General features: G+C 30.0%; 1 protein-coding gene and 1 long non-coding RNA gene across 4 annotated transcripts in view; both read right to left on the reverse strand.

Moving 5' to 3' along the window:
* Positions 1 to 252: 252 nt before the first annotated feature.
* Positions 253 to 1,144, reverse strand: LOC121214423 (uncharacterized). Of its 2 annotated transcripts, none has more exons than XR_005910032.1 (2): positions 862 to 1,144; positions 253 to 552 (listed from the first exon to the last, which is right to left on the reverse strand). It is a non-coding gene; the product is annotated as an uncharacterized lncRNA (long non-coding RNA). The 2 variants fall into 2 exon arrangements; XR_005910031.1 differs by having other exon boundaries at positions 253 to 558; positions 862 to 1,127.
* A 3,767-nt stretch (positions 1,145 to 4,911) lies between these two features.
* Positions 4,912 to 21,371, reverse strand: part of LOC107939051 (receptor-like protein 1) — a 42,858-nt gene continuing 26,398 nt past the window's right edge. The window contains exons 1-12 of one of the 2 annotated variants that reach the window (XM_016872340.2): positions 12,347 to 12,816; positions 12,045 to 12,203; positions 11,686 to 11,844; positions 11,501 to 11,572; positions 10,837 to 10,995; positions 10,652 to 10,723; positions 9,984 to 10,136; positions 9,689 to 9,763; positions 9,436 to 9,591; positions 9,277 to 9,351; positions 7,304 to 7,450; positions 4,912 to 7,181 (exon numbers count right to left, since the gene is read on the reverse strand). In XM_016872340.2, coding sequence (XP_016727829.2) covers positions 5,047 to 7,181; positions 7,304 to 7,450; positions 9,277 to 9,351; positions 9,436 to 9,591; positions 9,689 to 9,763; positions 9,984 to 10,136; positions 10,652 to 10,723; positions 10,837 to 10,995; positions 11,501 to 11,572; positions 11,686 to 11,844; positions 12,045 to 12,203; positions 12,347 to 12,758 — 3,774 coding nt within the window. In that variant the 5' untranslated portion in view covers positions 12,759 to 12,816 and the 3' untranslated portion in view covers positions 4,912 to 5,046. Of the gene's footprint in view, positions 7,182 to 7,303; positions 7,451 to 9,276; positions 9,352 to 9,435; positions 9,592 to 9,688; positions 9,764 to 9,983; positions 10,137 to 10,651; positions 10,724 to 10,836; positions 10,996 to 11,500; positions 11,573 to 11,685; positions 11,845 to 12,044; positions 12,204 to 12,346; positions 12,817 to 21,371 lie in introns of those variants that run through there. The other variant, XM_041088064.1, reaches the window with a different exon arrangement.

A 21,371-nucleotide genomic window follows, 5' to 3' on the forward strand; every position in this document is an offset into this window, starting at 1 on the left:
AAAAAATTAAATAATTTTTTTCTTTTTTTGAGGAGATAAAGTATAAGTTTATCATATACTAATTTAAAAATTTTAAAATTATAAAAAGACAAAATGTGAAATTTTTTATTTTAGGGGTGGGGCCTGCCAGGTCCCCTTGGCTTCGCCTTGATAAAAGTATTATGTTGTAAGTATACAGTTTGAGTTTAATCCCAAACCATCTCATTTCTTATCCCTAATTATAAAATAATAAAATAAATGGAGGAATTGATATGAGGAGACAAGTATAATAGGCCAATTTTAACCTGGGCCAGATTTCAAAACAAAACCCAAACCAAATAATAAAAGAGTCCAAAATAATTAAAACAATCCATCCATTTTACAGACAAACCCAAATTAGCAGCCCAAATACAAATTAAAACTCAATAACCCAAAACTAACCGTAGCCCAATTAGCTCAACACTTAAACACAACAAAAAAACCCCTAGCCCCCTAAGCCTTCAACGCCGCATGACCACCTGTGCCGCATGCCGCCGCCGCTCAAGGCTCGCCTATCACCGACCATCCACGCGTCTAACACTTGCAAAACCAAGGCAACACGCAACAACAAAGGCCAAATAGAGGAAACAACAAGGAAACAGACAAAAAAAAGGAAGAAACAAACAGTTTTGATTCAGATATAAAAGCTCGAATCTCACCATTGTAATTTTTTTATAATTTTTTTATGAACATTAGAAAATAATAAAATAAAAACAACACTTTCAAGGTGAATTTCTACTTTTATTTCTGTTTTAAATACCTATTTGATTCTATATTCATATTTTTATTTTATTTTATATATATAAGAAAATAATAAAATAATAAAAGGAAGAAAGGGCTCACCGGAGATGCCCCGTGACCGCGCCGTCGGAGGGCTCTTCTCTATTGTTGCCATTGGATCTTAGAGGGGGTCGGGAGTCCTCTCTTTCATTTTTTTGGGTCGAGAGGGCTGGGCTTTCAAGGCAGCTGCGAAACGAGGGCTAAAAATGACCTTTTGCGCAACGCCAGCCACCAGCCACGGCGGCGACCATGGCCGACCAAGGGGTGGGCTGAGAGAGAGACCAAGAGAGACTAAGAGAGTTCTCTGTTTTTTTAGAAAAATGAAAGTTGAACTGTTTTTTTCTTCTTCTTTTTTTGCAATTTATAAACGGTATAATACGGCGTCGTTTTGGACTTAAGCATCAGTAGCCAAACGACGCCGTTTTGCATCAGACCCGAAAACCAATCCGAATGCAGTTAGGATCCGCGCGTTTTAGCTTTGAGGAGCTATTTTCATATTCAGCCCTTCCGCGTTTGCAGTATAGTGCAATCTGGTCCTCGCTGTTTTTATATTTTGGCCGCATAATTTTCTGATTGTTTTACTTTGGTCCGAGCTGAAATGCTGCGCATGGGGGCTGGGAATATTTCCCAGTCTGCCCCTCATTCCTTAAGCTCACTCTATTTCAGTCCCTAGCAACCCCTTTCTTTATTTATTTGCAATTTGAACCCCAAATTCTGGGTCGATTTCAGTATCATCCTTAGTCCATTAAATTTATTTGTTCATTGTTTTTTATTTAAAAAACTCTTTTATTATTATTTGTTTCAAGTTTTTTATTTATCATTTATTTTAAACTGTTTTACATACTATTTATTTAAATTTTTTATATATTATTCATTTTAAACCATTATATGTACATTATCTTTTAAATTCTTATATACATATATATATATATTTAAAAAAACTGTTGTATGTTTCTTATTTATTTATTTTAAACTGTTATTATTATTCATTTTAAGTTTTTATATACTGTTTATTTGAAGCCTTTTATTATTTATTTTTGAATTGTTCTTATAAATTATTTACTTTAAATTATTATTCTTTGAATTTTTTTTTGCATATTATTTTGTTTTGTTTTCTTTGATTGTTAATATTAGTATAAAAAATGATATACATTGTGTGATTATTACCATCATGTGTACTATAATTAGTTTCTTCGTGTTTTCATAATATTATCACTCATTAACATAACATATTTTTCATAAATTGTTCTTTTTTATTCTATGTTATCATCCATTTCACTTCATCACTTTGAAAGTTGCCTTCAATTTGTATTTACCCATAATAAACCGTTCTATTTTGTCACAAATAAAACAAATGCACCTCGTTCAAGCATTGTACTCGTAGTTATTCAAAAAAGGGAAAAGTTTTAAAATAAGGCAATATTTCGCGTTTTGGAGATTCGAGAAATTGTACCCTAACTTACGGGGTTTCAATTTTCTCGTTGAACCTAAATAGCAAAATATCCTTCTAATTTTCAAAATTTATGAAATTCCAATAAAGTTAAAGGCTAGCTTATTCTCGAGGGTCCCAAGTGCCGTGTCCTAACTTACGGGATGTGACATTTATTATCTCGAGACGAGAGGATCTTTGACATTCGTTTCGATTTATTCAAGCAAATTCTTTTAAATTAAATAGCGTTAACAAAAGGGGGATTGTGTTTTAAATTCTTTTAAATTAAAATAGCGTTATCAAATTTCGTAGACCAAAATCACTGTTTTGATAAATTAAAATATTTTATTAAAACAACTAAATTATGAGATGACCTAATCACATCTCATAAAAAAATGGATTGGTAGCGACTCTCGTTTAAATTTCCGTTTTCAAACCAACATCGACCCTTTTAAAAAAAATGGTTTCAATATTAAGTTATAAGTTGAATGAATTAAAAATATGTGAAAAGTGTAAATAAAGACTCTTCAATCTCATTTCCTCTAAAGCTCTTTTTTTTTTTAATCAGAGAAGTTGTAATTGATTGGAATGAAATTAATAATCGCCTTATTATTTCACTTTTTTTCTTCATATGTTTGGCGTCAGTATGATACAGGTTGGACTGATCTTAAAGTTGAAGTAAAACGATATCAAACAAAAACCATTCTGGTTTTTAAAATTATGAGTCCAAATCAATCCAATTAGTTTAACTAGATTTTAATGTCTTATGTGTTATGATGATGAAGCAAGTTGATCAAGGGACTTGCTTCATCTTTCAAAATATGAGTTGCTTAAGAGGCCCTGTTTGACGCTTTTTTTAAAAAAAAATTACAAACGAAAAGGTATTTTAAAAAAAAATTAACTTAATGAATTTTTTATAGATATAAATTTCCTGCAAAGTTATTCTTTTTTAAAAATATTTTTTTAATTTTTTATATACCTTTTAAATAGTTAATGAAAATGAGAGTTTTCATTTCGAAATGCAAAAGCCAAAAACAGTTTTTGACTACAAAAGCTGTGTGTTCTTCATCACTTCTGCAGTGGAAAAACACTTTTAACCCAAAACGGGTTTTCACCTAAGTAGAGAATGCACCCTAAATTTGTAAATAGAAAAGGAAGGACCAAACATTTTTTCCACCCTGTTTTTGTCTCCTCTTTGAAAATACTTTCCAAAAAGTTTTATCATTTTTTTTTCTGTTTAGAATGCCTTCAATGCAAATTCCTTATAGAAGTGCTTTCTTTTGATCCACTTGCATCATTGTAATAAGTCTGCATTGCCTTCTAACTTTCTATGTTGATTATCTTTTATTAAGTTTTCTGTTGGATCTTATAGTCAAATTCCTTTACATCATGTATGTTAATTTGCTTAGCCCTGATAAATGTTAGATATAGGGTTATCAGCTAAGTAGGAAAGACTGTGATGATAGTCACACCTTACATCCAAAAGCAAAGCCTTTTACATGTGTATGTATGGTTGCTAGCAAATCTGATGAGCCTTCACTGGTGTTTTAAGGTTAAGTTAATGTTCCTTTTCGGCAAAGAACATTATCGAGATCACAGTATTTTGATCGCCTTTTGCTTGTTATGATATTCGTTCTGAAACGATTGCATAATCTTTACTGTGATTGCAGGATATAGAGCAACTTTTGAATTTTATCGGTGTAAAGAGTTTAGGACCATGACATGTTCTTGCAAATTTGAAGGAGCTTCTAAGGTCTGTCCAGTCTTCAGAATATATAGATACCTGAATTAATTTTGATTTTGTAGGATCAACTATAATTATCTACTTATTCGGTATGAATAGACAACCTGACCTTCTTCACACACGACACATGTGCGGATTTTTTACCAATCCCATTTCATTAAAGAGAAAAAAAGAGCTTTAAAAAAATGGGTGTTTACAGAATCATAATGTTAATTAGAGTGGAATATTTCAGATTTCTGATGATGAGCATATTCTTGAGTATTGCAGTAAAGAAATGGGTGTGGAACTTATTTGAACTTTGAATGTATGTTTTGTTGGTGAGAATATAAAGTTGATAAAGATTTGGTAAATAGAATAAAATACTATTTTTTATTAGAAAAATTATTTGGTGCCAATCGAGTTATAATTATCATGACACAATATTAAGGGTAATTAAAACATGTCATATTACAAATAATAAAATTATAATGACTCAAATATGCAAACATGTAAAAATTTACGTACAATGAATTATTAACATGTAAATGTATAATACGGTATGCAAAAATAAGATCATTGCTTGTTTTTTAAATTGAATTGTTATAACATATTGTATAAAATACATTGTGAATTAAAGCATAATATGAACATGATATCAAAATATTAAATATTTTTTAAAATTTGATGATATGAATGATTATATAAAATATAACATGATACAAAATAACTTGAAAGGAAAAGAGGAATAAAGAATTGCATTGTTTTTGAGGTTTTAAAATATTTCAGTTTCAGATTCATTTTTCTAGTATGTTTGGTTTAATTTTACATTAGATTTCCTTTTCAGTATGCACTAGTGAACGCTTGGTATTCAATTTAATTTAATTCAAAGAGATATTGCATATACATAATAATGGATTATGATTTTACATTAAATTTCATAGAAGAAAAAAGAAATAGATGGTTGAAAATGATAAAATCATAAGATCAAAGAGCTTTTATTTAAAATGCAAAAATCAACAAAATATTCATTATCGCTCAACTTAGCATAATTAAACATTTAGGTGTGAAAATCAAATTACAATTTGAGTAGCTAAACTCATTGCTTGAAAATGTGATAAGTAAGAAAATTGCCCACATTTGAGTAGCGACAGGTGGTGATGCATTTCCCAATGAGAGAAAACCAAACTCTTCGCCAGTATTGATTTATGTAGAGGACAACAAAAATGGTCAACAACACAACTACATAAGAAACCAAAAAGCTCACACAAAAATCATAAGTACCTATCAAACCATCTTCTCCTTTATATTCTGATAGAGTTGATATCGTTGATGGTGAATCGGTTTTGGAACAACTTTTATGCAATATAGCTCCACAAAGAAAAAGATTTCCCTCATAACTGTTTTCAATAAAGGTCCCAAATTGAGCTTTTGGTTCGGGAATACTACCTGACAAGTTGTTGTATGCCACGCTGAAAACCTCCAAAGAGTTCAACTCTACCAACTGATTGGGGATTTCACCACTCAAATTGTTGTAAGAAAGGTCCAAACTCTCAATTTGATGAAGTTTTGCGAATGATGAGGGTATAACTCCTGTCAACTTATTATGCGACAAGTTTAAAGAATAGATTTCACTTAAGTTCCCTAATTCTGGTGGGATATGACCAGTTAAGTTGTTGCAAGATAAATCAATCCCGGTCATATATGTAAGGATGTTTCCCTCATACGATAAGAACCCACTCTTTGTTGTGAACTCTATTACTTCTTCTAAGTAGCCTTCAGGATAGTAATAATTTCCGAGAGCTCCCAATGTTTTCACTAATCCGTCCCCTGTTAACCTTGGACTAATTTTCGAATCAGTTAGAATCTTATTTGTTTCCGTTGAAAGGGTTAAATTTCCCAAACAAGAAGGTATAATACCAGAAAACATATTTTGAGAAAGATCTATGATGTTTAAAGAATCCAACTTGCATAACTGAACTGGAACTTCACCATGAAAATGATTATCTTTCAAGAGAAGAACACTCAATGAAGAAAGTGTGCCAATCCATTTTGGAATACTACCAGTCAAATTGTTTCCTCTAAGATCTAACGTAACCAGTGAAGAGATATTATAAAAAGCGATTGGTAGTGGGCCACTTAGTCTACTCCCGTGCAGGTGGACATGCTTTATGTTTAGGGTATTAAAGCAGGACGGTATAGAGCCAAATAAATTGTTTTCAGAGAGATCCAAAAATTCCAAGCGATTCAAGTTGCAAAATTCCATTGGAATAGAACCCTCGAAACCATTTTGGGACAAAGCTAATCTCTCCAAAAATGACACATTCCCCATCCATCTTGGGAGGTTTCCATAAAACTTGTTATTTCCGAGATTAATTTCCCTTAGTGAAGTTGGAAACTCAGAAATAGAGACATCAACATTTGCCATCTCCCCAGAAAAATTATTTCCATCCAAATATAATTTTGACAGCCCATTTGCATTGAGAATCACAGGAAGCACATGTCCACTGAGGTTGTTGTTTGATAGTCTCAAAATGGTCAACGAGTTTTTTGTGATTAACTCTTCAGGTACTCTTCCAGACAATTGATTGTCTGATAAATCTAAAATCGATAAATCCTTCATGCCACTCAAACAAGGAGGGATATCACCTTCGAAGGCATTCTTGGATAAGAATAAGTGGCTCAAATGTGGAAAATGTGAACACACGTTGGTTGGAATCTGACCTTGCAATTTGTTTTGGGATATGTCAATTAAAGACACTTTAGAGTTAGGAGCTGACGGTAATGTGAGAGGACCGGTAAATGAATTACCCTTCAAGATGAGATCTTCTAACTTCGTGTTGTTTTCTAACAACCAAGTTGGGACTGTTCCGCTGAAATTGTTATGAGAAAGATCCACATATCTCAAGTCATATTGGTAGTAAAGGAAGGTAGGAAGCTTACAACTGAGCTGTTGAGATGTTATGCACTTTGGCAAACTAATGACTTCCAATTGGAACTTTGGGATTGAGGTATAAAAGGAAGGTTCCGTTACCATCTTGTTTTCATTACTCAAGAGGGCTTTGAGGTTTGAAAGGTTTGCAAATGGTGCGAATGACAACGGAATTTGAAAATGGTTTCCTGAAATATCTAACTCACGAAGAGCTGTCAAGTTACTGAAACAATGAGGAAGCATCCCCTCAAGTGCATTCCATCTCACATCCAACACTTCAAGGTTCCTTAGATCACACCATCCTGAAAAATTTATAAATTCATTGAAGAAATTTTAATTAAATTTGATCCTATTAAACAGAATAGGAGATATTATATCCCAAAAGGCTCATAAAGAAGTCAATTTGACCCATAAATTTATTTACCATGATTAGGTAAGGGACCGATAAGTCCACAATCATATAACGACAGAGTTTTAAGAGAACTGAGTACTCCAATGCCTTGCAAAATGTTGGTGTTGAGAGTAGAATGGTCAAGATATAATTCCTCCACATTGCTCGACACATTTAATTCTAAAGGATGAGAAGAGGTATTAGATGTTAATCAAACGTAATCTGTTTTGGAAAAGAAAATCATGTTCAGATAATGGTATTGTAGATAAAAGGTTTTAACTGATGAGAAAGCCTCCACTAAATTTTGTAATGGAATGCTTCCATCGGTGAAAACGTGATCAAGAGACACAACTTTCAAATTTCTCGATCCCTTATTTTCAGTAAGTGAAAGAAATATATAAATATTTGTTTTCATCGATAAGATAAAATTTTAATAGAGAATGTCCAAATCTTAACATAACTATTCATTCATTTTATTAATTAAACTAATCCTTTAAATATTCTTTTAAAAATAATTTTATCTTGATTCATATCAGATTTAAATATATGAGCACATTCTTTTAAAAACTCAAATATGTTTGAAATCAATTTAGCATTTAACCTTAATGTTAGTATTTGGTACTGGTAATGGAGTTTTTTAACTCTACAAGTGAAATTTTAATTAAATGTTTCTTTTTTAATATTTTACTATACCATATAAGAAATTTGTTATTATCTCAATCCTACTTATGAAGTTTAGAATTTCATTAATAGTACCACCCCGATTTTTTTAAAAAAAATTTGATAAAAGAAAAGAATTTCATTAATAGTACCCAATATTTTCCCTTAAACTTAATTTACTTTGTACTCAATTATAAATGTTAAGAAATATTTTACAATCTAATAAATAATTTTTTGATTAAATTCACCATATTAAATCAAAATTGTCAAAATACATGCTTCTGAATTTTAAAATTTATGAATTCCAAAAGAGAATTTCAGCTTATCAAATTCTCTATTTAAATTTCACCTACATATTTTTTTTTTTTGGAAATTCTTCAAAATCTCATTTATTTAAATCAATGGTTCTATTATAAAATAGAAAATTTTAAACTAAAAAAAATATTATTTTTATTTAAATCTAATGTGCATATTTTTCTCTTTACAAATTTTTTTTTCAAAATTCAAGTTTAACTATTTATACGGTTGAAATTATTTTATTAAATCCATGTTCATTACATCATCTTTTAGTTACATCGCTACCAAGTTCTTTTATTTTAAAATGTCAACACCAATAAATTATTTTTTTAAAAAATAACAATGTTAACAATTGAACTTGGATTTTAAAATTTAAAAAATAGAGGGATCAAATTCCCGAAAATAAAAATACAAGAATTAAATTACAAATTTGTAAAGAGTACATAGACCTATCACATTTTTTAAAACCAAAAAATTAACAACATGTGCATTTTGAAATTTATAAAAAGTTAAAAAAAAAGTTTAAGCACCTCAAAATGTATGTTTAAATTTCATAAAATTGAAGTTTTTTTATATTATTCAAAATTGACATTTATTTATTTTTGGCCAAAAAATGCCATTTATTTAACTCTAATATGTATTTTTATGTTTTATACTATTAAAAATATATGAAATTAAAATATAGTTATATTACATATTTTCCCATAAATATATGTATTTTTACTTATAATATCATTTTTTATCGTTATAATTATTTTTTATCTCATAAAAATTCAATAAATTATTTTAAAAACATAGTTATACAAACAAAATAATTATAAACATTAATATTTAAAAATTATGAAAAATTTAAAGAATTTTAGTTTCAAACCAAAGTCGAAACACATTATAATGGAGGGTTTAGAAAATGTTTCACCAAACCCATATTTTACTTTCAAGTATGATATGATATAACTTTATTAATATTTATGACAATAACTGTTATTATAATATCATAGATCAAAACTAAATTTCTAAATTAAAAAAAAGGAAAATTAATTAAATGATACCTTGGTGGATCACAAAATCTCTCAATTCATTATAGCTCATATCTAGTTCCCTTAATTTGATAAATGCTTCCAAATCTAGGAAAACAAAAACAACAAATCAACTTCATTATATTCTCTTCAAACATTATTATATTCTTGTTAAAAAACTAATATTTTTACCTTTCATATCTATTGATCCTTTCAATTGATTCTCACTTATGCTCAAAGATTTCAAATTTGAAAGCTTGTTAAGGGATGCAAATACACTAGTATTGAAGTGATTTCCATCTAAATAAAGCTCTTCCAAGTGGGTCAACTCCAATTTTCTACCACCATCTACAAAAGATTTATATAATTTCATCACTGAAATGAATTTGCATAAAATTTAATTATATGTAAGAATTTAGGTAATTAGTTAAATATAAATGCATACCTTTAAAGGTTTGAAAGCTTTCAATTTGATTCCCACTTAAATCGAGTTTCTTCAAATTTGTTAAATTGCTCAATCCTATACATATCCACGTACAATTTAAAAAATCATTATGTTAATAATTTTAATTTCTACTTAATATTTTAATGAAATAAAAATGAAAAAAAAAGTAAATCTAAAACTGGAAGTGAAGATGAAAATCCTCAAAAGTGAAATGTGAATGTTCAAATTTGAAACAATTAATTTTAAAAGGTTCTAGAAAGAATTATCAAGAAAAACAAAGTTATAGCTTTGGTACCTGTAGTATCTAATGAGCCTTGCAAATGGTTGTTGTACAAAGTCAAAGACTTTAGGCTTGAAAGCCCTTGAGGAAAGGAAATTGTGTTGTTCCGAAAGAGATTACCACTCAAATCAAGTTCCTCTAAGTTTGTTAGCCTCCATTGTGTTCCATCTATCATTGGAAGAAAATAATGAGTATAGTTAATATCATTCAAGATATAAAAAGTTAGGAAAAATGATTGTTTGAGAAGGAAGAGCCAATTTACAAGCTTTCCCATGAATTGATAACTACATTTTACAAGTAAAACTTAATTGATTCAATATATAAATACTTTGTTTGAGATACCTTCCTACTTAATTTACTCAATTTTGAAATTTAATCCCAAATATTGATTACTTATATATATTTATTCATGATATGACATATTGCAACAACTTTTCCTTCAACATGAATTTATTTTAAAGAATGATATTCTTCAAATAATTCCAACTTATATCAATAATTTCCAATTTAATGAGCCACTGAAAACCTGATTTATATATTATATAATTAGTTACTACAAAACATAAATAAATAATAATGCTCCATTTTTGCAATAAAAATTCACTAAAGAAAATACATTTGAAGTCTGTCATTGCCTTTTGGAATAAGAGTCGGTCAAGAAAGTTTTGTAGAAATACTTATACCTTTGTTTGAGATGCTTTCAATGTCATTCCAACTTAAATCCAAGTACTTCAAGTTTGTCAAATTATTCAATCCTGAAATTCAATCCCAAATATTGATTAGTTATATATATTCATCGTATGGTAAAATCAAACTTGAGCATACATTGATTTTTAAAGTTAAAAAGAAACAGGTAAAATTAGTCTACCTTGAATATGATCCAGCCTTCCTTTCAACTGATTACCGCTCAATCTTAAAGTCTTCAAGGATGAAAGATTTCTCATATGGAACAAAATGCTATTCTTAAAAGAATTCCGACTTAAATCGAGAGTTTCCAAGTTATTGAGTCTTGAAAGCAATTGAAAACCTGATATATATATATAATTACTTGTTAATAGTTTTTTTTTCTTTCTTAGCTATAAGAAAATTTTACTAAAGCAAAAGTGGAATTAGAACGGATAAAAAGAATGGAAAACTAGGTACCAAGCCTAGAAGACCATCCTCAAACTCCACCATACAAATGACTTATTGCAACAACATTTCCTTCAACATGAATTTATTTTAAAGAATGCTATTCTTCAAACAAATCCAACTTATATCAATAATTTCCAATTTAATGAGCCACTGAAAACCTGATTTATATATTATATGATTAGTTACCACAAAACATAAATAAATAATAATACTCCATTTTTGCAATAAAAATTCACTAAAGAAACATATTGAATATAAATAATAATACTCCATTTTCCAATTTAACATATTGCAACATTAATTTTCCCTTAAACAAAATTTGGTTTTAAAGTAAAAAAGAAACATATAAAACCAGTCTACCTTGAATATGAATTGACGTATAAATACTATACTTATACCTTGGTTTGAGATGCTTTCAATGTTGTTCCAACTTAAATCCAAGTACTTCAAGTTTGTCAAATTATTCAATCCTGAAATTCAATCCCAAATATTGATTAGCTATATATATTCATCGTATGATAAAATCAAACTTGAACATACATTGATTTTTAAAGTTAAAAAGAAACAGGCAAAATCAGTCTACCGTGAATATGATCCAGCCTTCCTTTCAACTGATTAGCGCTCAATCTTAAAGTCTTCAAGGATGAAATATTTCTCATATGGAACAGAATGGTATTCTTCAAAGAATTCCCACTTAAATCAAGAGTTTCCAAGTTATTGAGTCTTGAAAGCGATTGAAAACCTGATATATATATATATATATATGTATATATAATTACTTGCTAATTGTTTTCTTCTTTCTTCGCTATATGAAAATTTTACTAAAGCAAAAGTGGAATTACAACGAATAAAAAGAATGGAAAACTTGGTACCAAGCCTAGAAGACCATCCTCAAACTCCACTATACAAATAAAAACTAACACCAGACCAAACTTAATTTACCTCTTAGATGACTTGATCCTTCAAATTTGTTGATTGATAGATCTAAATACCGGAGAGATGAAAGCTCACTCAAAGATAACAAAATGCTATCATTCAAGTAATTTTCACTTAAGTTAAGGATCTCCAAATTACTCAATGTGGATGATAGTTTTCCAAAGCCTGTAGAAGTGTTCTTTTAAATATATACAAGTTAGTGACATTTCTTTAATAAAATAAAATAAAATATAAGTAATTGTAAATTAACAATGGTGAGAATAGTAGAATAGTAAAAGATGTAATTAAGGAAAAATTAAAGGCACGACCTTCATTTTCAAGGCTACCACCTATGACATTTCCCGACAAATAAAGTCTCTTCAATTCCTCAAAAGGAAGAAACATAGAGGCATTGAGATACCAAGCATTGAGATTCCTATTATCCATGACGTATTCCATATTGTCTTCCCATTTTGTAGAATTAAGGGAGAGTTGTATGAGTCTCCTAGTGGTGGTGTTACACTCAACTCTTTCCCATTTACAACAATCTGAGCCCTTCACCTCAACCCAACTTTGCAATTGATTACGATAATTGAAGAAAGGCTTGAGATGCAAGAGAGCGATTCTCTCATGCTCCAAACAAGCATCAGTAGTACACCAACTGCATCTTTCTAACACCAACAACATTACTGCCATCCTAATAAACCATAAGTACCATTTCCACTCCATCATCATCATCATCTTTCTGTTTTCACTTCTCTCTCAGCTATATGTTACTTTTTGTTAACTTCTATATGTATATAATCTAAAGAAGCCTAAGCTTCTTATTTATATACAAGCAGAACATTTTGCATCCCACTTATTCACTATAATATAAAAATAATATATAATTAATTAATTCCTCAAAAATTGGATCAATCTAGGCTTCTTATTTACGTAAATTCCTTATTGCAAAAACTCTTGGTAGAAATTCGTTAGGAAAGGATGAATGGACCACAAGAATGCTTATCAACTCTTGACTTTGGCGTCCAATGCTAAATTTATTTTAAAATTTCTTCATGGAGACAAGATGGGATGACAAGAATGATAAGTTTTAAGTCATTTAAGTTTACACAATTTTAATCACTCATAAAAACAAGTATTGACATTCTATTAAAGAATTTAAACATGGCTTAACGTTGATTTTAAATCTAATGTTGATGTTAATCTTGAAAAAAGAATGGCCAAAAAAAATATGAAAAGTGAGAGGTGGACATAAAATAGTGTAGTTGGGGTTATAAAATTCTTCATGTAGACATAATATTTTTTTATGCCTTTTTTACACTTATATAGAGTTAGTCTTGACTTCGCTTTATTAATAGAAATTTTAGGTCTTCATTTTTTGTTTTATTCATGGACATAATATTTTCTTATTTTTATTTTATGGTCTATGATCGAGGTTTATGACTATCCCCTTTCAACAACGTCGTCTCAACTGTTCAAACATACACTTGCAGGTAAAATAATACTTTTTAAAATCACAAATATTTAAAATAATACATTGCAGCTATATAAATGCTTTCTTGTTTAAGATACTAATAAAGTAATTAACAAAGTAATTATTATACCTATAATAATTCAAAATGCCACTTGTTATCTAATGAAGTATAGGGGTGCAAATGAGACATCCGTACCCGCAAGCTATTCGAATTTGGCTCAAAAAATTTTGAAATTGATTCGGTAATTATTGAGCCGAGCTATAGGTCGATCCGGATTCGAGCTTAGTAATACTTGACTCGAGTAGTTTGAGACCCTTATTGAACTTTTTATATTTTTATATTATTAGATTACATTATTGCTATTAATATATATTATTAATCCTAAGTTTAATTATTGAGGCGAGCTCAAACTCGAGTACAAAAATTGATAAACATATTTAATTTCGAGCTTAAAAATATATGTTCAATCGAGCATCAAGCTTTGAATTTCAAATTAAACTTGAGTTTAACAGTATTGAGTTCAAATAGATTCAATTACACCCTACAATAAAATATACCAACAAAACCTACATTTCATCTTTGCTATAAATTTTATGTATGTGTGTGTTTAACGTGAGTTCCATCTATGTCCAACTTGATGACGATGAAAGTTCCTATGGTGTAAAAAGTTTTAGTTATGTGGAAAAATAAGGTCTTCTCTTCACACGTTTAATATGCTTACTTGTGTCCGTCATTTCGAGCTTCACATCAATTTTCAAAAAGTTGGAAAACTTATGTCTGCTTTTATGATTCTTTTATGTGTGTGTTTAACGTGACTTCCTTGTGAGTTCCATCTATGTCCAACTTGATGACAATGAAAGTTCCTATGGTGTAAAAAGTTTTAGTTATGTGGAAAATTGGTGGAAAACATACGTCTTTTCACTTGCTTTTATGATTCTTTTTACATGATATTACTATATAATTAAATTGAAATACTGATAAATTTGAACCCATATCATGTAAGTCTAGGCATCATCTAATTTATTGATATTTAATTAATTAATATATATACTTTCAATTATAAGAATTGAAACATAACTTTCAAGTCAAGTGGAGTATGCCCCTGTTACACGTCAAAAGAAGTAGATTTTGAACTCAACATGAACCTGTGAGATTTGATGCCTAAAATATAGGTATAAGGTTTCAATTCATGGAAATGTTGGAAGTCTTGGAAATTTCTTAGTCTCCTCTCTTTGGATGTTTTTGAACAAAAATGTTTTAAGTCTCTTCCGATGCTAAACTTCTGATTGGTCGTCGGTTCACTGACCCTTTGGTACACAGCAATATGAAGCATTGGCCATTCAAGGCCATTGCTGGTCCTGGTGATAAGCCAATGATTGTACTACTATAGATTTGAATATTTGTACACATTTGATCGGCTCTTCGTAAATTTAAATCTTACAAATTCGGATAATATTTGAACTTTGAATGTATGTTTTGTTGGTGAGAATATAAAGTTGATAAAGATTTGGTAAATAGAGTAAAATACTATTTTTATTAGAAAAATTATTTGGTACACTGCCAATCGAGGTAATTAAAACATGTCATATTATAAATAATAAAATTATGATGACTCAAATATACGAACATGCCAAAATTTATGTACAATGAATTATTAACATGTAAATGTATAATATGGTACGCAAAAATAAGATAATTGCTTGTTTTTTTAATTGAATTGTTATAACATATTATACAAAATACATTGTGAATTAAAGCATAAAATGAACTTGATATCAAAATATTAAATTTTTTTAAAATTCAATGATACGAATAATTATGTAAAATATAACATGATGCAAAATATCTTGAGAGGAAAAGAGGAATAAAGAATTGCATTATTTGTGAGGTTTTAAAATATTCCAGTTTTAGATTCAATTTTCTAGTATGTTTGGTTTAATTTTACATTAGATTTCCTTTTCAGTATGCACTAGTGAACGCTCAGTCAGTTTAATTTAATTCAAAGAGATATTGCATATACATAATAATGGATTATGATTTTACATTAAATTTCATAGAAGAAAAAGAAATAGATGGTTGAAAATGATAAAACCATAAGATAAAAGAGCTTTTATTCAAAATGCAAAAATCAACAAAATATTCATTATCGCTCAACTTAGCATAATTAAACATTTAGGTGTGGAAACAAGTCACAATTTGAGTAGCTAAACACATTGCTTGAAAATGTGATAAGTAAGAAAATTGCCCACATTTGAGTAGCGACATGTGGTGAAGCATTTCCCAACGAGAGAAAACTAAGCTCTTCACCAGTATGGATTTATGTAGAGGACAACAAAAATTGTCAACAACACAACTACATAAGAAACCAAAAAGCTCACAAAAAAATCATAAGTATCTATCAAACCATCTTCTCCTTTATCTTCTGATACAATTGATATCGCTGATGGTGAATCGGTTTTGGAACAACTTTTATGCAATATATCTCCACAACGAAAAGGATTTCCCTCGTAACTGTTTTCAATAAAGGTCCCAAATTGAGCTTTTGGTTCGGGAATACTACCTGACAAGTTGTTATATGCCACGCTGAAAACCTCCAAAGAGTTCAACTCTACCAATTGATTGGGGATTTCACCACACTCAAGTTGTTGTAAGAAAGGTCCAAACTCTCAATGTGCTGAAGTTTTGAGAATGATGAGGGTGTAACTCCGGTCAACTTATTGTGTGACAAGTTTAAAGAATGGATTTCACTCAAGTTCCCTAATTTTGGTGGGATATGACCAGTTAAGTTTTTGCAAGATAAATCAATCCCAGTCATATATGAAAGGATGTTGCTCTTGTACGAATAGAACCCACTCTTTGTTGTGAACTCTATTACTTCTTCTAAGTAGCTGTCAGGGTTGTAAGGATTTATACCCCTTTCCCATTTTCTCATCACAATGGATGTTGATTCATCCTTTTCTATAAATGGAAGATAGAACCCAGTTGCTAGACTCTCTTTCTCTTTCAGTGGAAGAGATAAATTTCCCAAACAAGAAGGTATAGGACCAAAAAACATATTTTGAGAAAGATCTATGATGCTTAAAGAATGCAACTTGCATAACTCAATAGGAACTTTACCATGAAAATGATTATATTTTAGGAGAAGAACACTCAAAGAAGAAAGCGTGTAAATCCATTTTGGAATACTACCTGTCAAATTGTTTCCTCTAAGATCTAAAGTCACTATTGAAGAGTTATTATAAAAAGCAAGTGATAGTGTGCCTCTCAGTCTATTCCCGTGGAGGTGGACATGCTCTATGTATGGTGGATTAAAATATGACGGTATAGAGCCAGATAAATTATTTTGAGAAAGATCCAAAAATTCCAACCTGTTCAACTTTCAAAATTCCATTGGAATAGAACCTTCAAAACCATTGTTGGACAAATTTAATCTCCACAAAAATGATGCATTCCCTATCCATATTGGGAGCTTTCCATGCAACTTGTTACTGTGATCAATTTCGCTTAGTGAATTTGGAAACTCAAAAAGAAATGTTCACACAAAGTTTTTTCCAACATTTGTCTGTCATTTGTGGGGTCTTGAATTTAACATCAATGGTTGAATTTTCATAGCTAATATGTACGCAAAAGGCTTAGTTGGTGGAATTTTATGTCAGGAAAGCGTTTCTACAATGACATAATTAATTGCATTACTTTTCAAAGATTGACTATTGACTTTGGTGAGCTTATTAGGTTAAATTCTGCTGTTGGTCACTGTTCTTTGTGAAAGTTGTAAATTTAGTCTATTTACTTCAATTTGATCAATTTTAATCCCTATACATTTTGAATTTTAAAATTTTAGTTGTGACCCAAACAATAAAGTTAAATCAATTTAATTAAAACCAATTACTAGTCTTATATTATGCGTACAATTGTTGATTTAGTCCATACTCTCCAATTGGATTATTCTAAGTACCTATATTTTTCAAATTTTGAAATTTCAGTCTTGATGCAAATGACAATTCTTAGTCCGTTTACTAGATTTTTAGTAACATATGGAAATAATAAGATGATATGACATTACACATATGATAATATATTTGCGTTAAATATATAAACAATGACATAATTAATTGCATTAACTTTTAGACGCTGACTATTGACTTTTGCGTCAACCTTGAGCTTATATAGCCCCTACAATAATTTAGGTTATGGAAATAATCTTACAATTAATGCCTGAGAAATTATTATAGATCAATTTATAGTTTTAATCCCTATAATTACTCAATTGAATTAAAGATTCTGATTTTCTTATTTAATTTGATATATTTTGTTCTCTTATTAATGTTAATGTTATGGATTAGTTTTTTTTAAGACAACATTATTTTATTCAATGAATAATACCATACAATTCGGGGGGAAAATAACAAACACTCGTTGTACTCGTTAAAGGACAAGTTCCATCAACACAACAAAACCTTTAGCTTCAACATTAATAGAACATTATGGCATGTTAAAATTGGCTCTGTCACAACTCAAGCACAACATATCAGGAGTTATTACAAGCACTTAATATGGTAAGAAAATCAACCCCGGATGGTCCAAAGCGGCGGGCATAAATCAGCAAAAGAACTGAGCATCCACCAAACTAGAGGGGATGCGGTGACAAAACCAACCCTAAAATTACTCTCAAAAGCAAGACTAAAAAGCGTACTACAAGAGTAGACAAAAACTTCTAAAAGTAAAGACTTATTAAACAATGGAAAAATAAACAAAAAAAACATATAAAACTTAAGATAACATGAGTCTAAACCGAGTCATGAAATCATTTATTATTTTGAAACTCTCAAAACATAAACAAATTAAGAAGTCAACGAAGAGGTACCCACTTTCTAAAAGAAAGTGTTGGTGGTCGGTGGTGTTTCAATGATGATAGGCATTGTCACCTGTCCATCACAACTTGTAAAGACAACAAAAATACCCACAAAATAAATCTGTAAATTGAAAAGAACGAAGACTCATGGAGTGAATGAGAAGAAGAAAAATAAAAAGGGTTAATAGAGAAAAAGCAGGGCGGTAACTAGTCCAGAGGCTAACACCGCTGCTAGGCTAAAAAAAAAAAAGAAGCAAACATGTTATGGATTAGTTAAAATAACTAACATCATTGAAAATTTCATTACTTGGCTGATTTGGATTTTTTTTAAAAAAAAAAATTGAAACTAGAAACCATAAATGATCTAACATTTAGAAACCATAAATTGGGTTCAATTGCTTTGCTGTCCAACTCCATCCATCTAAAATCGCAAGGATGTACCCATGTTCAATATGCAGTACAGACCCAAAAATTGACCATATAATGTGGCTCAAGAGAATTTTCGAATGGTTTTAAAGAATTATGAGAACACAATGAATAAAGTTAAGGCATCATTTATTCAGCTTGCTATAATGCAGGTCATTCCAATAAAGAAGCATTTTTTAACTATATTTTCCGTTACCCCAATAACAATGGCACAGTATGTTCTCCGATGAACATAGAACTCACCATTTTTAGGAACACGTGTAGTTGAGGATGAGAATTCGGATCAACTGTAACTTCAAATGGTGGAATGAAAACATTGTCCAGAATATTCTGAAAAGATTTTTCAATTCCCATTTGCTTGTACACATTATACAATCGTGGTGACTGCAGAATTAAGTCAAAATCAAGTGAAGAAGGTTACCTTTGACTTGAGAAATATATCACAGAGAGAGAGAAAGAGAAAACAGTAATCTGGAAAGATGATGCTTAATATGGACATGATACCCTAGAAACCGATCGATCTTAAATTTTAATTTCTAAAATATTATTAGCTTGTGCATACTTTCAAATACTTTTCATTAGAGTTACCATAAGACTAATTTTTCCAATTTTAGATGATTCAAGAAACTATTTGGGGGCAATTCTTAAATAAACATGTCCAAACAGTAGTCATTAACAAGAAAGCATCCAAGAAAACCAGCAGTTAATACTTAAATTAACATTATCAAATGGAGATGTAAAGAAGAAAGAATCCTACTGCAAAGCTAGATAGCAGGAGAATCACTAGAATGAAGAGAAATACTATTGGCACTATACCTGGATTAACCAAACAGTAGTCTCACTATAAATTTCATTGTTAATAAACCAACTGGCCAAACTGGTCCCATTCACTTTGTTTCCTTCCATATATATATGGACACCCTGTACTCTGCCATCTAGAAAATATATATATTATTCAGTGTAGTCAGAGGCGCAAGGAGCACTCTAGAACGTGCTAGAATCCTTTTATTGTACAAGGCACATGGCGCACAAAAAAAAAAAAAAAACTTGCTTATGTTAAGGCACATGTATGCGTGTTTTGGTATGTCCATGTCTGTATATATATAAGCCGAAGATATATAATTATAATAATAAACTATAAAAGTGCTCCAGTCTGAAGTACAGAACATGCCAAATTTTCTTTCTTTTGTCAACCATACCATGCCTGGTGTTGAATACTCAAATATTGAGAAGTAGAGAGTTCGATATTATCCCTTTGTTACAATTAAGAAACAATTAAAGAGATAGTAAAGAGAACTTCAATTAGAAGGTCTTTTCCCCCAACATGCACCAGGCAGGCGCTTAGCCTGAAAAGGTCAGAGGCCCTTTTACTGTCTGGTGATAAGGCAAAAAACATTGGACAAAGTTGGTGGGAGGATAGAATACTAAAAGAGCCCAATGTTGTCACTTTTCTAAAGTAAGCTCATATGCTTTTTTTGTACCCAAACAATATCTTACCCTTTAATTTGTACCTAAAGAAATTATTTCTAATAGAAAGTTTACTTTTGTTATGATCAATGCTGGAGGCCAAAACTGATTTGGGCTAAGGAATTGGTGGTGAGAGTTGGAAGGCAAGAAGAAAGAAAGTTCTTTTGAGTGTTATATTTTTCAAAAAACACAAATTGTTCATTTTTTTACCACATCATCATGCCAGGTCAGCTTCCATGTGGATAAAGAAAATTTTGGCGGCATTGAAACAGAGGCTTCATGGGCTTTTAGTAATTTAGCCCTTGGAAGGAATATGACCATCCAAAAAAAGGCAGTTGATGCTTTAAGGTCAATTAGCCGAAACAATAACAACAATTCCTAGGCTTCAATAAAATAATTTAGACAACAAATAAAGCTTTAAGGTTGAGTTTTGCACAAAAATATCAAAGTTTCAGATCTATCATAATTTAAAATTCTAACTAAACTAAACGCCAAGAATGCTGAATGCCTAAACAAAAAACATAAGATTAACCCAAGGACCTAATTGGGTATGCTAAAATTTGTCTTGGAATGAAATTAATAATATCCTTACTATTTCACTTTTTTTTTTCTTCATATGTTTGGTGTGAGCATGATACAGATTAGACTGATTTTAAAGTAAAAGTAAAACGATACCAAACCTAAATATTCTGGTTTTTTAAATTTTTTTATCAGAGCCCTATTTGATGCATTTTTAGTTTTGTTTTCTAATAACAAATGGAAAGTTAATTTAAAAAAAAAAAACCTAATCCAATGAGTTCTTTTATAGATATAAGATAAGTCCTGCAAAGTTTTTGTTTTTTAGAAATAAAATTTTGTTTTTGTTTTTTACTTCTTCATACCTATTTTAATATCTAAGTTCCGGATTCCTAACTGCCCTTTCAATAATATAGTATTCAAGATTTGAACTTATATTTTTCTATAAAAATATAATGTATTTTATTATTGTATCCTACATTCATTAATACTTAGTAGAAATAACCTAATAAAATGATTTTTTTTCATATATTAATAGAGATAAGATTCGTGCAAAATTGTTGGTTGAAAATTCATTAGGAAAGGATGATTGTATGAATGTACCATCATTATAAG

Source organism: Gossypium hirsutum, chromosome D02 (genome assembly GCF_007990345.1).
Source record: "Gossypium hirsutum isolate 1008001.06 chromosome D02, Gossypium_hirsutum_v2.1, whole genome shotgun sequence".
NCBI classification, from domain to species: domain Eukaryota; kingdom Viridiplantae; phylum Streptophyta; class Magnoliopsida; order Malvales; family Malvaceae; genus Gossypium; species Gossypium hirsutum.